The sequence below is a fragment of the Aphis gossypii genome, chromosome 3 (assembly GCF_020184175.1).
Source record: "Aphis gossypii isolate Hap1 chromosome 3, ASM2018417v2, whole genome shotgun sequence".
NCBI classification, from domain to species: domain Eukaryota; kingdom Metazoa; phylum Arthropoda; class Insecta; order Hemiptera; family Aphididae; genus Aphis; species Aphis gossypii.
The window spans coordinates 42,674,833-42,688,782 of record NC_065532.1 but is presented as its reverse complement, the minus strand read 5'-3'; the positions used below and the strand labels follow the sequence as shown (position 1 = coordinate 42,688,782).

Here is a 13,950-nt window from a genome sequence, read left to right as displayed (position 1 = left end):
TGAATGATAATATATAAATATATAAGTGTGTGTGTGAATGTAAATTATGACAAAGAATACGATGTAATATTGATATAAAATATAATGATAATAGTACGCGATATCTAGGTATAACATAATATGATAATCAACCACGTGACATTTTGGATCATAGTTAAAAAATAAAATTAAAAATATTTAGATTTTGTGCTACATAATTACTAATGTGTAATGTTTTTCCTACAAAATTTACCATGATAAGTGATGACACGGACCACAGCAATCGCGAGTACTAAGTAGTAAATACCTACAAGCATTGCAGTTTATCATCTATGCTAATTACTATATAAACCAGCCGCGTAATATATAAAATTACGTGTAGTATAATTTATAAATGTATAATATATGATTACATGTATATATCTTAATTGATATGTATGTTATAAATGTTATATTAACAATGAATTAAAAATAAATAAATGCATATATATATATCTGTATAAAATATAATCGGTACAATAATCTGTAATTGCAAAACTTAAGCACTACTTTCCCAACCCCATTGCAATTTGGAAGCTCTAATGACTGGATGTCGAGTGACCCACACATACATTGGTGTCAATTTAATAATTGTTTTGTATTCATAATTTGATATTAGTTTAGTATCTGGCACCAATTCAAAAATATTTTATTTAATTTTAATATCACCAAAAAACCAGTATTTCTATACCCGTGCCGTCAAATTGAAATAAAAACAGCGTTTTTCCTCAGACTCTCCCACTATAATATTAACCGATCACATGAAAGGTAGGACGAAGGTCGAACTTAATATTATATGCATAGGTAAGTACTGATTTGCAAAACTACAACTTTACTTACTGATGTTCTATGAATAGATAACCAATAGTGAGTCAATAGAGTATGAACGAGTATAATTCGTAACAGTATGTCGATCTAATAACATCAAATAATTATTAAATCTGTTATAAATTAAATTCTGAATTTGGTTCTGTGTTTTATCATCACTTCTCACAAAGCACAAATTTTGAACGTACAACAACGAACAACAACCGGATTGAAGTCATAGCAGTCGGTGATTAATTAATTCCCCGCATAAAGATCACCTATTTAAAAAAAAAAGTAAGTTATGTCTTTTTACGTAAATCCGTACTTCATATTATTGCTTGTAAGTTATATTTATATTTAATATACTTTAATAAATTTAGCTAATTAACAATAGGAGTGTTTTATCGGTTAGCTAGAATATTAATAAAATTTATCAGAATTACCTACATAACACGTGTCTGATAAAATGGGCGCCCTATCTTGTCCCCCCCATCTCAATAGGCGCCCATGTCCGGTACACAGAGAAAAATCAAGTGACAGAAAAATAACAAGATGGGAAGTCTAGTTACGTAAAAAAGCTATGCTCACCGAATCACTAGTGGCGATATAGTTATTCAGATCGCTGAATATCGTCGTGTACGCACAGATATCGTGGTAACCACCGCCTACACCGCCGCATACATTTTATTTTATACGTAAATATAGGATAAGACCAAAAATTAATATTTATAGAAACAAGATAAATAGGGACATACAAACATTATATATTAACAAAATTAAAAACTAGGGTAGTATGGTATCATCATGAATTTATTATGAAACTATTGTTAAGATTGTTAGCTGGTGATATAGAAATATGGAATAGAGTACGTGAATGGATAAAGCGGCGAAATTCATTGATATTATAACAGCTACAAGTGCGAGGGAATAAGTTTTCCGGTTAGCAATTTGGACAAAAATTGTTGCATTTCTATGATCGATAAGACTTGAGAGATGGAGGAAATCACAAGCTTATCAGTATTAAGCAACGACCACGCAATTATTGAAAATGGTTTCAACGATGTGTGACAAATTTCCTAAATTGTTTTTGTCATTGTAATCTCATTCGACGATCCGTGCTTACTCTCTAAACACTATTATTAACTCATAAACACGTGTTTTAACACGACGGTTCGTTAATATTTACTATTTTATTTATAAGTTATTAAAAGCCAATAATAAAATATGTTATTTATTTTTAGCAACAATTAACTTCTACAATTCTACAATGATAAATTATTTAACTAATTATTACCATTACTATGATAAGATTCATAATTTTTGCATAATGAGTTTTAAACAATATTTTCCTTCAATTTATAACATAACTACAGTACTACACCATAAATAAGACGTGCCAACCCGTTTCCAGCGGATATCATCCAACTGGCTGGGATGGTTATATAAAACTCTATAGGTATAAATAAAAATAAATATTATAGCTACAAAATATATTACAACATTTTAATGTTAACGGAAAAAAATTATACTTTAAAATTTTTATTCAGTACATTATGTTCAGTTATAAGTTTGAGTTTTTTTATTAAGAGATTTTTATAATTAAAAATTAATGTTTTAATTTTTGCAAGCAAGAAATGCTAGTCTGTAGTTTTAAATGTCGAAAATTAACGAGCGACTAGCGTGAAAATATTTAGTACTTTAAACACACGATAAGAGTCATAAATTCGATTAATATTATTATATTATACGATCAATGTCTATTGAACATATTATTATCAAAATGAACCGGTATGTACGGCTCATGGTATCTATTAATATAAATTTAGAATGAAGCCCGGAAGTTGAAAAATGTTTAGCACGTCTGCCATAAATGTTAGCATTCTTATCAAAATTGTTATAGTTTTTAATTGTAAGTAGGTATTACGATTTCTATAAAAGTATAAACTTTACTTTTGATTTTGATTACATACATCATTATTATTCTAATTATATTTTTACTAGTCGTAAGGATACATAGACAGTTGATGCCATTACTATTATTTAAAGTTAAAAATTTATTATTTACATTTTAAAAACTAAGTTTCTACAGTTTGAGGTATTATTAATCAGCTTATATTATATTATATATACATACAATATAATGTAAAATTTCCGATTAACGACTTTATTTCCATGGGGCAGGAAGTATATAAAACATACAAATTATCACAAAACCAAGAAAAGCTGTTTTGATGTATGGTAAGATTATATTGAGATAACTGGTGTACCTAATAATTATGTTAAAAATAAATGCAAAAGGTAAGTTCAGTGACGTGTTTTAGAATTATCTTTATCTATATCCACCCCTTATTATAGTAAAATCCGTTAATATAGACAATAAACTGATTTGAGCATATGGATCTGTTGTTAACAATATAACCATATAACATTTGTTAGTTAGAAAGAATGCAGCATTAATATATGATTGCGGACCAATTCTAAAACAATAAAATTACCGTTAATTTCAAGGTAATCTTTAATTTTTAATTGATTAAAAAAAAATCAAATACAATTTACATCCCTTTAATTTCATACGCTTGAAATAAATTTTTCAACGAAATAATTTGCAATTTTTCACGATATCATTAAATTTTAAAACTACAACTAGAAACCGTTGTAAAAAAAAAAAAAAAAATATGAAAATATTATACACATTTTACTTGTAAAAATTAATATGTAATGACTACAAACGTAATGAAAACATTAACTTTGATAAGAAACACACCTAATGCATATTTTAACTATTGTAGATTTAACATGGATGCAACGAACAAAGAAGAAAAACAACCCAATCCTAGATCAGAAGCTAACATTTTTGGAGTAATTACATTTAGGTAAACATAACAAACCATAATAATAGGAATCGACATACAAGGATATTTCTCCCCCCCCCTCCATTTGTTTTCAAAGTTTAATATTTTATAATATAATATTATTTATTGTTTAATATGAAATTATTTTTTTGTTTTTCATTAATATAATACATTATATGTATAAATTCATTGAAGCACTTCAGAAATCAAATTCCCAAGCAATTATTAAATTGTTGAATTTCAAATCTGGTACGGTTTTAAAAAAAAATATACAAATAGGTATGCCGAAAGGCTAAAAAAATTATATTTAAAATAAAATATCAAAAAAATCAGAGATCAAATGTTTTTTTTTTATAGAATGTATGATTTTTATACATTTTTATAAGTTATTAATTAGATTTTATGTAAACAATCTTATAACTACCTATTATATTTATATAAAATTACGTTTATAATTATTTAAAATTTATTAAATTTATGAGAAAAAAAATTGAATATTAAATAATAAATACTATTATAATATTATATTATTAAATAGTTAATATTAAAAAAATTGATGGGGGGAGGGGGAAAATTTCTGCATGGAAAATATATTGTGGGGGAAATGTCCTACACGAAAAGGAGTCGGCGGGAAATTTCCAGAAGAAAATTGTCCATTTATCAATTATAAATATAACGCTCTTTTTAATTTTTGTTAGACTATAAACGTTTGTTTGCTTTGGACTAGAAAAATAATTTGTTTTAATTTAGAATAATGTTAGAAAAAATACAATGAAAAATATAAAACGGATGATAATATTAAGTTTAGAATGATAATGATTCCACATAACGAACCAGTGTATAAAATTTAAAATACAATTACATTTAAGAGAAACTAAATTATTTTTAAAAACCATAGCTAGTCTATTTTGTATAATTATTTTAAACTTTATTAGTGCACCAATACACGACATAATCAATTATATATTGATAATTACTCAATGTTGAAATTAATACTATACTATTACGTGGCTATATATATTAGGAATTAAATTCATTTTACCTTTTCAAGTTGGATTTTTGAAATTGTCAAAAAAGGATTAAAACAAGATTTAAATTTTATTGATTTATACAAGAATTTGAATGAAGACTCGTCTGAGTTATTGGGAACCAAATTACAAAAGTATGTTATTATTTATTGTGTACATAAAATAAATATATTATGAAATGTGACCTTTAAATTTTAGACTATGGAATAATGAATTTCAAAACTCTGAGAAAAAACACCAAAGGCCGAGCTTTTTGAAAACGTTATTTAACATGTTTGGATCAACATTCATGTTTTTGGGAATCTATTATACAATAGCGGAGCTTGTTTTAAGGTGAAATTAAGCATAATTTAATTCATAAGAATATGAGTTGATTGACATTTTAAATTATTTATTAAAAGTTTTATAACGCCCAGGTGGGCAGAGAGTAGATACGGGATATAAATTAATTATCACTAATACCAACGAATAGCTTAATAATATAAAAACAATATGAATCATAATTTTACATTATAATATTAAATAAAAATTAACAATTATTATAATATAATATAATATTTGACGAACAATAATTCATTTAATTATTTTTTTTTTTTTTTTTTTAACAGCATAAGCCTTGTAACTATCATTGGACATATTATCACACATTTTGAAACTAATTCACCGGATAATTCAACTCGGAAATACTTATTAATTGGTCTAGTCATAGTTCTATTATTGAGGACTATTACTTTTTGTGGTTACGAAATGGCAATTGTACATTTGGGTATGAAAATTAGAATAGCAACGTCCAATCTGATTTACAAGAAGGTATACAACTCATAAAACTTTTGTACATTTCTTAATAATATGTCATACAATTATAATAATCTATAATATGTTTTTAAGGCACTTCGACTCAAAGTAAATTCTATGAACCAAACCTTTACAGGCCAAATATTAAACTTAATTTCAAACGACGTAGACCGATTTAATTATGTAATTTTATTTTTACCTTTTTTGTGGATTGGACCTATAGAAACTACTGTAGTAACGTACTTTTTGTGGCAAGAAGTTAGTGCCTCATCATTATTTGGTGTAGCCACGTTGGTTATGTTTATACCATTACAATGTCTGTATAGAATATAAAAACCATGATAAAATTATAGATGTAAATAAATTGTTATTTCAATAAATTTTTTAGTATGGTTAGGATCAAAAAAGTCTAAGATTCAGTTAAAATCTGCCAAAAGGACGGACGAGAGGGTTCATCTAATGAATGAAATAATTTCGGCCTTACAAGTGATAAAAATGTATACGTGGGAATCATTTTTTGACAATATTGCAAAATCTTCTAGAGAGTAAGAAATAATAATAAATATCAACAACTTTAAATAATAATATTACTTTTATATAATAGAAAAGAAATCAATGCGATTAAAAAAACATCTTACATCAACAGAATTTTATCTACATTTTTTTATTTTAACACGAAACTAGCATTGTTTGTGACTCTATTCACATACATATTACTTGGAAATTATATAACTGCATCAAAAGTATGTAAATGTTTTATAAAAAAAATTTCAATTTAATTATTTTCATAATTGGTTGTAGGTATTTATAATAACTTCGTATTATAACATTTTGCAAACAGGATTGATACTAACTTTTATACCGGGCATAAGTTTAGGTGCTGAATTACTAGTCTCAGTTAAAAGGATCGAGGTGTGTATATTTTTTAAACTTCGATTAAAATAATTTATAGAAATTTTTTTAGGATTTTCTTTTAAATGAAGAAAAGAACAGGCAACCAAATAACTTTATGAAAGCAACAGATACTAAAAACAAAACTATTGATGAGGAAAAAGCATCAAATATTGCAATTGATGACGAAAGTGCCACCGAGCAATTAAAAAATTTCGGAGTAGCATTGTTTAATGTTTCTGCTAAATGGACAGACTCTCAACCAAACAACACTTTAGATAATATAAATTTAATCACAAACCCCAATCGATTAGTCGCAATAGTCGGTCCAGTTGGAGCCGGAAAAGTATAATATTAAAATACATAACAATGAATTTAATCAAACGATTGTATAGTATACATAAAGTTTTCTTTTCGTAGAGTTCACTATTATATGCTATTCTACAAGAATTACCACTAATAAAAGGTAGTATTTCCGTGCGTGGTGTAATATCATACGCGTCGCAAGAACCGTGAGTTTTTGCAGGTTCCGTTAAACAAAATATTTTATTTGGATCAACTATGGACGAAACACGATATAATAAAGTAAATTCATTACAATTTTATGTTCCGTTATGGTACAGATTCATATGCAGAAAATATTATTAAATTTAACCTTAAACATATCTTCTTTAATTGAAATAGGTTATAGAAGTGTGTGCGTTAAATCTAGACTTGGAGCGACTTCCGTTTGGCGATAGAACAATCGTTGGTGAAAAAGGTATTTCTCTTAGTGGTGGTCAAAAATCAAGAATAAATTTAGCAAGGTACTATAATTATTATAGACAAATTTATTTTATAAATAATCATGTTAAGGTTATTTCAAAAATAGTTTAGTTGTATTTTCTTTAAAAAAATATACAAAAAAATACTTCGATAAAAATAAAAAAATAAATAAAAATATTCTATATCAGAGCAATATACAAACAAGCAGATATTTATTTATTGGATGATCCTTTATCAGCAGTAGACACAGAAGTGGGAAAACATTTATTTGAAAAATGCATAAGTGGTAACGTTAAACAGTAATTAAATTAAATTTTAAAATTATATGATTTCTATTCTTTTGTTTTTATAGATTATCTTAAAGAAAAAACATGCATACTCATAACCCATCAAATACAATACTTAATAAATGTAGAGCATATTGTCATAATGGAAAACGTAATTATAAAAAAAACTTAATCATTCAACAGACAGTTGTTTAAGAATTTGTTTCATAAGTCAATCGTTATTTTTATAAGGCAAAAATATTGGCAGAAGGTTCATATAAACAACTGCGGGAATCAGGTTCATACTTCACCAAACATCTTGAATATTCACCAGAAGCGGCAATTTTTAATGTGATTGAAAAAAACAGTGCCGATATCGTAGTAAAATATTGTACGATAGAAGGCTCCCAAAAACAAAATTTAAATCCAGTTAACACATCTATTAAACAAATCAAAACAATAAACAAAGAACACACGTCGGAGCCGGTCGAAATAGTGGAAACGCATTCTACTGAAAATGTTGCGTTGGGTGTTTTTTTTAAGTATATTTTTTCGGGTGGAAACTCTTTTAAAGTGTTAGCTTTAATTTTGTTTTGCATTCTCACACAAGTACTATCGTCAGGTGCAGATTACTGGATAACTGATTGGTAAAGTTTTAAACATTCAATAAATACATCTTTGCAGTAGAATATTGGTAAAAAATATGTGATTTGTTTAGGATTCATTTGGAAGAAAACGTTTTTCAAACGATAAATTCTTCGAAGTCAATCAATTCATCTGCAACCGTTTTACCTGATGAATTATTGACATCGTTAAATGCATCAAGAAAATCATGTATTATCATTTTTGCTGGGCTGATATTCTTGATTATAATTATTGCATTCCTCCAATCAGCTTTATTTGTATCCGTATGCACTGAAGCATCTATGACTTTGCATAATCGCATGTTCTTTTCGATAACTAGAGCAACAATGGATTTTCTGAGTAAAACACCATCGGGTAATAACACAACACCTACCTACGTTTTTTTTTTTTTTAATTACTTTAAAATTAGATTTTAATACTAGGACGAATACTCAATCGATTTTCAAAGGATATAGGATCCATTGATGAAATGATACCGGCTTTATTATTCTATGTTAAACAAGTGACTTTTGCTTTCATATTTTTTTAGTATATGCTGAATATGTATACTTATGCATTTTTTAATATTGTATTTTGTTAGGCTGTTTTGATAACGATAGGACCAGTTATAGTAATGGTAATTGTTAATCCCTATCTGACACTACCATCAATCGCTTTATTAATATTTTTTTTTAAAATGAAAAAAATTTTTATGAAAACAACTCAAAATATAAAGCGTTTAGAAGGTGTCGGTGAGTATATATTTTATTTATCGTATTGAATAAATCAAGCCTTTTTTCATTATTATGTATTTAATGTTCAGCACGAAGTCCTGTATACACTCATGTTAATTCATCGCTTCAGGGATTAGCAACAATAAGAGCGTTTAATGTAGAAGAAATTCTAATCCAAGAGTTTACCATCCATCAAGTGAGTAAAAGACTAGAAAACTAGGTACATAACTAAATGTATATTACCAAATAGTTTACACTACCTACTGCAATAACATGTAATTATATGATTTCAGGATTTACATTCATCGGCTTGGTATTTGTTTATGGCTTTAAATAGAGCGTTTGGATTTTGGTTAAATATAGGTTGCTTGATCTATACAATTGTTGTAATAATTTCTCTTATGCTGATTAGCGATGGTAATATTATAAAATATAATTTTTTTTACTTTTGATAACGATCAGATGATAGTATAGTTCTCCTAACATTAATTTTAGCAACAAATGGGAGATATGTTGGACTGATCATTACACAAGCAATCCTATTATCGACCATGTTCCAATGGGTAATGCGGCATACAGCAGATTTAGAAAACGAAATGACGTCTGTAGAAAGAGTTCTAGAATATACGGATGTGCCACAAGAATCAGCTTTTGAAACCACTCCCAGTAAGAACTGTTTAATAGCATAACCAGACTTCCCATAGAAAATAATAATAATAATAGGTACATTTCTTTTAACAATTTAGTAAATATAATTTATATTTTAGATAAATTACCTCCAAAAGATTGGCCTAGTCGTGGTCAAATTATTTTCAAAAAATTTTATCTACGTTATGCTTGTGACTCACCATTCGTTTTAAATAATCTCAACATCAACATTAAAGCAGCTGAAAAAGTAATATTATTAAATTTCAATAATTTTAATTTTAATTATTTTACTGTATCTTATACAGATTAATTTTTAAAGCACAATAAACTGATATATATATAAATGTTTATATTGTAATCTATTGGTCAAAAATTTTAAATTTAAGCACGTCCACTTTTGATACGAACAAAACTTACATAAATGTGTTGAATTTTTTTATATATTTAATGTTAAATGAATAATTTTTGAATAAGAAGTTATTAAAAATTAAACTTCCTACTGCATATATTACTCACAACAGATATGACATAAATAATAGCTAATAGTCGTAGGTAGGTATATTTTTTAAAGATTAACATGTCATATATTTATTAAATGTGAACTTATACATTGTTCAATTTAACTCTACCCTAGTACCCACCCATCTTGTGTGGTTAAATTATTTTTCCAAAATTTTTACCTAAATGTATATATTATAATATGTTAATAAGTTTCTTTTTGATCTCTAATTCTCAAAAATGCATACATGAATCAATATCCTGTTCAACATAAAATGTAGACTACTTATTTAAATCTAAGTAGTACCTATATTTCTAGTATTATGGAATACCTACACGATTCTACAAAGTTATTAATTTAACTTTATAAAAATATTAAAAAATTATAAGCAACAAGCACAATTTTTATAGACATTTTAATAATAATAATATGGGCTTGCCGTTTTTTTTGGAGATTTCTTTTTTTTAGGGTTAGTCTTATTTTTTGTGCGTTGACGCTCCCAATATGCCTTTACCCTTTTTAAGCTAGTTTTAGCCATTTTTTACCGTTACACTTTTTCGTAACATTCAGTTTTCACAGATTCACTGTAGCTCAGTTTTCTGTTAAATTTCGCTTGACACGTATACGCAACCATGGCAACCATTAAACTTCCGTTACAATTTTTCGTGACATCGAATTTATACCAATTCACTCAAGACCCATTTTTTACACCCAATCTTTTCTTTTTTTTGGGGGGGGGGGGGCGCATAAAGATGTTAACACATTAAAACTGTTTTAATTAAATACTCTAATTCATTGCTAATAAGTATTCTATTTACAACAACTTTATTTCACTAATTAATTACTAATTAGTATAAAATATTATTCATTAATCATTTTATTAATATTTAATATTCATAGGACACATATATAATGTCTTATAAATGTTTCTATAGAAACATAAGTACCTAGCATGCATATTTGTAATAATCAGGTACCACCTATACCTAGACACCTAGTAATGCATAATATTAGTTAAGTAAATTAAAGTTGTGTTTTTTTAGATTGGAATTGTTGGAAGAACTGGCGCAGGAAAATCATCATTGATTTCAGCATTGTTTAGATTAGCTTTTAACGAAGGTCTCGTCATCATTGATGACATAGAAATTCATGAATTGGGATTACATGACTTGCGATCCAAAATTTCCATAATACCTCAAGAACCAGTTTTATTTTCAGGAACAATGAGAAACAATTTAGATCCATTTAATGAATACTCAGATCATGTTCTTTGGAAAGCTTTAGATGAAGTAAAATTATTATTATTATATTACCGCGCAAAAGTGTATAATATAATATTTTATTAATTAATATACTTACATAACTAATATTTACAGGTAGAACTCAAAAACGTTGTAGAAGATTTGTCTGATGGCCTAAACACAAAAATACCAGAAGGTGGATCTAATTTCAGTGTTGGACAAAGACAATTAGTGTGTTTGGCTAGAGCAATTATACGAAATAACAAAATTCTTGTGTTAGACGAAGCCACTGCAAATGTTGATGCGCAGTAAATAATCTAATTAAAAAATATTACAAATTGTAAATTATTTATAAGTATTAAAGTTATGTTCCTTATTTCTACTTTTAGAACAGACTCTTTAATTCAAAACACTATTAGAAATAAATTTCATGAGTGTACAGTATTAACGATTGCACATCGGTTGAATACAGTAATGGATTCTGACAAAATACTTGTGATGAACGCTGGCACGATTGTCGAATTTGACCACCCATATATTCTATTGAAAAATAAAGATGGATATTTGCACAAAATAATAGAACAAACAGGAAAAAACAATGCTCAATCATTACATAATTTAGCTGATGAGGTATTTATGTTTCATACCTACATTTAATGTCTCTTAGAATTAATATATTTAGGTAATTGTATAAATATATTTTTTTTAATTTTTAAAGAGCTACAATAAACGACAAATGCTAAGCAATCATCAATTGCTAAGTATTAACAAAGATGAAGATTGAATTAGATAATGAATACATGTACATTAATGCCCAGCACTTAAATTAGTTAAGATGTTATAAGATGTAAAATCTAATGTTAACCTATATTTGGATTATATATTAATAATAATCGCATTAATTGAAGTTTGATATATGTTTATTAGTTACATAAATAAAAATGTAAGTACTTGTGTATCTATATATTAGGTAGATATGTTATTACTAAAGTTTTACAGCATTTAAATTTTAGTTGTATTAAATAGTTTTATTTTTAATTATTCTAATATTGGAGGATCCATCATTCTCAAATACCTGTTTTTTTTTCATTACACATCTGCAGTATATCATACACATTTTCTTTAGTACCTATAGAATTATGAAATAGATTATGTAATAAAAAAATTTTAAATTTAAAAATGTTATCTCAAGTTATTTTATTCTATTTTTTTTTTTTAAGTTTTCCTGACAATATCATCTGAATTTGCTAAATTAGGTACTATATTAATTATAGATATAGACACATAATAAGTATTAAATAATAATATTACTCACCGGAGATGGCCAGTCTACCAGGTTGAGATAATATGTTAGATACACCTAATAATAATAGAACAACAAATACCTACAATATAATATAATATAAAACAGACAACTGCTCGTACCTACAAGATATTATAATATGCTAAGGAGGTTTATGGTATGAAGGCTGAACTGCAACAGTTTGGAGGGGACGAATGAACCGTGTATAAAGTAGATATAAACTACGCAGGTCCGGCTCAAGAGGTAGGCGACATAGGCCCACGCCTAGGGTGGTATTTAACATTTTTGTATTATAGATAAAAAAAAATATTTCAAATAGTATGTAAGGGGCGGTAAAACTTAAGTATGCCTAGGTGCGTTTAAATACTTGAGCCGGTCCTGAAACCACGAGATTTGAAGCCGAACTGACTGGAATACTGGGCTGTCTCAATGAACTTGACGTGAACAACACCCCAGATGAACGTGAGGTTCCACGCGTCGTAGAACTGCAGACGATATATTTAAAAAAAAAATTTTAAAGTTTAATAAATTACCAACAGAAATAATAAATATTTTAACAAAAATATTATATACCTACTATATTATATAGACACCTATACTCTATACTCTGTTCCAAATAAGAAGACAGGTGTTCGTGCATGGGGGGGGGGCGTGACTAACGAGTCGCACGTCCTATCAGCTGACGAGACGACCGCCTCACGGTGCCATTTATTGGCAGACGATCTACTCTGATAGGTTAAGAACGTAATTTTGGCGTTCGCGCACAAGTCTTTTCTTATTTGAATTTATGAAAAGAGTATACAGAGGACTTCACACTCAGACACTCAGTTGTACTTACATTGCCGCATCGGGTGCATCGTCTATTCGACCGAAACCCATCAACAACTTTATGTCGTATCTACCTACAAAGTACAAACCTACCTTTTTAATTTATATATTTATATTAGTATTATAATATAGATATCATCACTGAGTATTGAGTGCTGTGAAAGAACACCCGTTGTACGACTTAACAATTAGTTTTATATTTCAGGTAAATAATTTTACTTTTAAGTTTTTAAAATCGTTTGGTACGATTATAATATTATGTATTACCCCTCCCCAATTATCTCAAATTAATTTAACTAGGTAGGTACCTGATCGGCCATGGACCGGAAATAAGACGTATAGACGTATAGTTTCAACAATTTGTATTCGACAATAGGTATAGCGATTATTTCAAAACCATTTACCTACTTTAGGGTCTAGGGTCTCTCGTTCACAACTGAATTTTAATTTGTTTTTGCATCTTGATCATCCATATACGTAGGTATAAATTAATTTGCAATCTACGAGAATTCAAATATCCCGCCCGAAGAATGATAACTAAATTTAGTAAATTTGTGCTAAACCTGCAATGACCGTTTCGAATTCAAAATCTCATTTCAAATTTACGTAGATGTAATAATAATAATATAATATAGGTAGTCAATGAACTGC

At 27.6% G+C, this 13,950-nt stretch overlaps 1 protein-coding gene across 1 annotated transcript; it reads left to right on the top strand.

Annotated features, from left to right (window-relative positions):
* Positions 1 to 847: 847 nt before the first annotated feature.
* Positions 848 to 12,066, top strand: LOC114128844 (ATP-binding cassette sub-family C member 4-like). The gene is given in 26 exon segments (XM_050203368.1): positions 848 to 1,119; positions 3,615 to 3,698; positions 4,729 to 4,839; positions 4,904 to 5,038; positions 5,314 to 5,515; positions 5,594 to 5,816; positions 5,889 to 6,045; positions 6,105 to 6,243; positions 6,302 to 6,412; positions 6,465 to 6,737; positions 6,812 to 6,976; positions 7,076 to 7,197; positions 7,345 to 7,442; positions 7,509 to 7,594; positions 7,675 to 8,069; positions 8,141 to 8,421; positions 8,490 to 8,569; positions 8,648 to 8,798; positions 8,870 to 8,976; positions 9,074 to 9,197; positions 9,276 to 9,446; positions 9,548 to 9,675; positions 10,971 to 11,216; positions 11,304 to 11,476; positions 11,558 to 11,798; positions 11,887 to 12,066. Coding segments are annotated over 25 exon segments (4,062 nt in total). The 5' UTR covers positions 848 to 1,119; positions 3,615 to 3,621; the 3' UTR covers positions 11,953 to 12,066.
* The last annotated feature ends 1,884 nt before the right edge of the window (positions 12,067 to 13,950 follow it).